Here is a 2,310-nt window from a genome sequence, read left to right on the forward strand (position 1 = left end):
AGGCAAAGGAAATTCAGCATCACTATCTTGCGCCATCGTGAGAACTGTTGTATCGTGACATGATCCCGGTGCTCCATTCCAAACATATGTGAACAACATATTCAAATCACATATCCCCATTATATTAAACGAGGTTCTATCATGGCGATTCCAATACATTCCTTGGAGTTAAGGTTTAACTTTTACACATACATGAACTCCATCCATGGCTCCAACAAATCCACTAAAATATGGCCAATATCTTCGATCCATTTGCAGTCGTTCAGGAATTCGACGTAGTTCTTGTCTCGTTGGAGTCTTCATATAATCACAAGCAAGTAACTCAGTTGCTCTAAGGACTTCAAAAAATTTTCTTTGCACTGTCTCTTGCGTTCGTCCAAATCTCAATCCAACATCTCTTTGAACTTCATTGTGGCCACATAATCGTAAAAACATGGCCACTCCCTCTTCGATGCTTACATTCATTATAGGTTGTAACCCATAACTCATTTGTAACTTGTCACACAATGCTCTAAAAACATCAAGTGACATTCTTAGTAACTGTAGACACGCAACATTATCTTCTTGGACTCGACGCCATATATTTCTCCATCCTAAACCGTTATCTGTTTGCACTGGACCTCTTTCAAAATATCGGTTATAGTATCTTAGTGACGGTTGAATTATTAACTCTTCAAATTGTTCATTTTCCAGATTCCACAACTCAACTCTCTCATCGTAGTTTAGATTGTGGGCACCTTGTGATCGCAACTGACATATACGAAATGCCTGAAATTTTATAAAGATAACATAAAACTAAATTAAATTGATGAAGATTACATTATTCAATAATAATAAAAACATAACATAACTTTTAACAATAAAGTACAAATGGTATAACTAATCATCAGATCCTGAATCACTTTGCTGATTTTCATTTAAATTTGGTCCTTCTTTATTTCCCCAAATGTTGAATAATCCTCCTCGTCTACGTGATCGTGATGTTTGCCCTCCTGATGCATAATTCGTGAAATCATATTCTGGTGAAACTCCTCTAAAACCGTTATCGAAAGAGGGTACTTCTACTCCTTGAGAAACTCCTTGTTGAGCATTTCTTGTAGTCTCTACTTATGTACCTAGTGAGAATCCATGTTGCACATTTGTTGGAGGAATACATTGTGGAGCATTTTGTGATGAACCCCATTGTTGAGTACTTGGTGGTGAAGTCCATTGAGGCGCATTTTGTTCCGTTCTCCATTGTGGTCCAGTTGGAGGTGTACCCCACTGCAGAGCATTTGGAGGTGTACCCCACTGCGGAGCATTTGGAGGTGTACCCCAATGCGGAGCATTTGGAGGTATACTCCATTGTTGAAAATTAGAACCCCATTGTGGTGCATTTTGAGGTGTGCCCCATTGTTGAAAACTTGGACCCCATTGTGGAAAACTCGGACCCATTGGCCACCAGAATTTTGACCCCATGAATTATTACGACCAGATGGACTACCAAAAGTAAAGTTGCTTGGATTAGGACTTCCACCATTTTGCCCGGAGACTAACCGCTTTCCCACAAATTCGTTGTTCCGTGTGTATCCTGTTAAAGCTTGTAAAAAGCGCAACTTATCTTCTGTGGTTCTTTCAGCTCGATCAATAAAGTACTTACGCCAAAATCTTTCTTCTTTAAATGCATGAATGCAAGCCCAATAAAAATCTGTGTCACTCGGAAGCTCCAACGATTCAAATATCTTGACAGCATTATCAAATTCTTCGTAATCATCTTGGNTATCTAGGTCGAAAAAATTTGGACGTAATTGTTGTAAACTTTGGCGCTGAAACTCTCTGAAACCATTCATTGTATCTGTTAGGGTTGCCTCAAATGACTGTTTTCTACGACTTCCTCGTGACCCACTTCCAATAGAGATTCGTGAGCTTCCTGCCCCTCTTTGTGAACTACTTACCCGTCTTAGTCCACCTTGTTATTGAACTCTTGAAGCAGGAGTATGAATTGGAGGAGCATGTGAAGAATTATGTTGTAAATGATCCTGGGTGAATTCATTAGAGGGATGTGTTTCATCGTTGATATAAACGCGATACACCTCTTCATTTTCTTGTGTCTCAGGAACTTGACTTTCGTAATTATCTATACCCTCATTCATTAACTCCTCTCTTCTTTGGTGCACAGAGTACTGAGACTGTGATTGTACATCATGTAAGATGAAACAACGTTGCATCACATCCCAAAAGTCAGGCGGTTTTCGTTTAAATGATTTTACAATCTTACATACCTGTTAATTAGATTACAACATTTTAGTATACAAGTTTAATGTATACTAA

At 38.8% G+C, this 2,310-nt stretch overlaps 1 protein-coding gene across 1 annotated transcript; it reads right to left on the bottom strand.

Moving 5' to 3' along the window:
* LOC109125928 lies at positions 766-1,829 on the bottom strand. Its single transcript, XM_019228734.1, has one exon. The coding sequence runs from the start codon at positions 1,827-1,829 to the stop codon at positions 1,116-1,118; it is 714 nt and encodes a 237-aa protein (XP_019084279.1). The 3' UTR covers positions 766-1,115.

This window comes from Camelina sativa, chromosome 8 (assembly GCF_000633955.1).
Source record: "Camelina sativa cultivar DH55 chromosome 8, Cs, whole genome shotgun sequence".
Classification (NCBI taxonomy): Eukaryota; Viridiplantae; Streptophyta; class Magnoliopsida; order Brassicales; family Brassicaceae; genus Camelina; species Camelina sativa.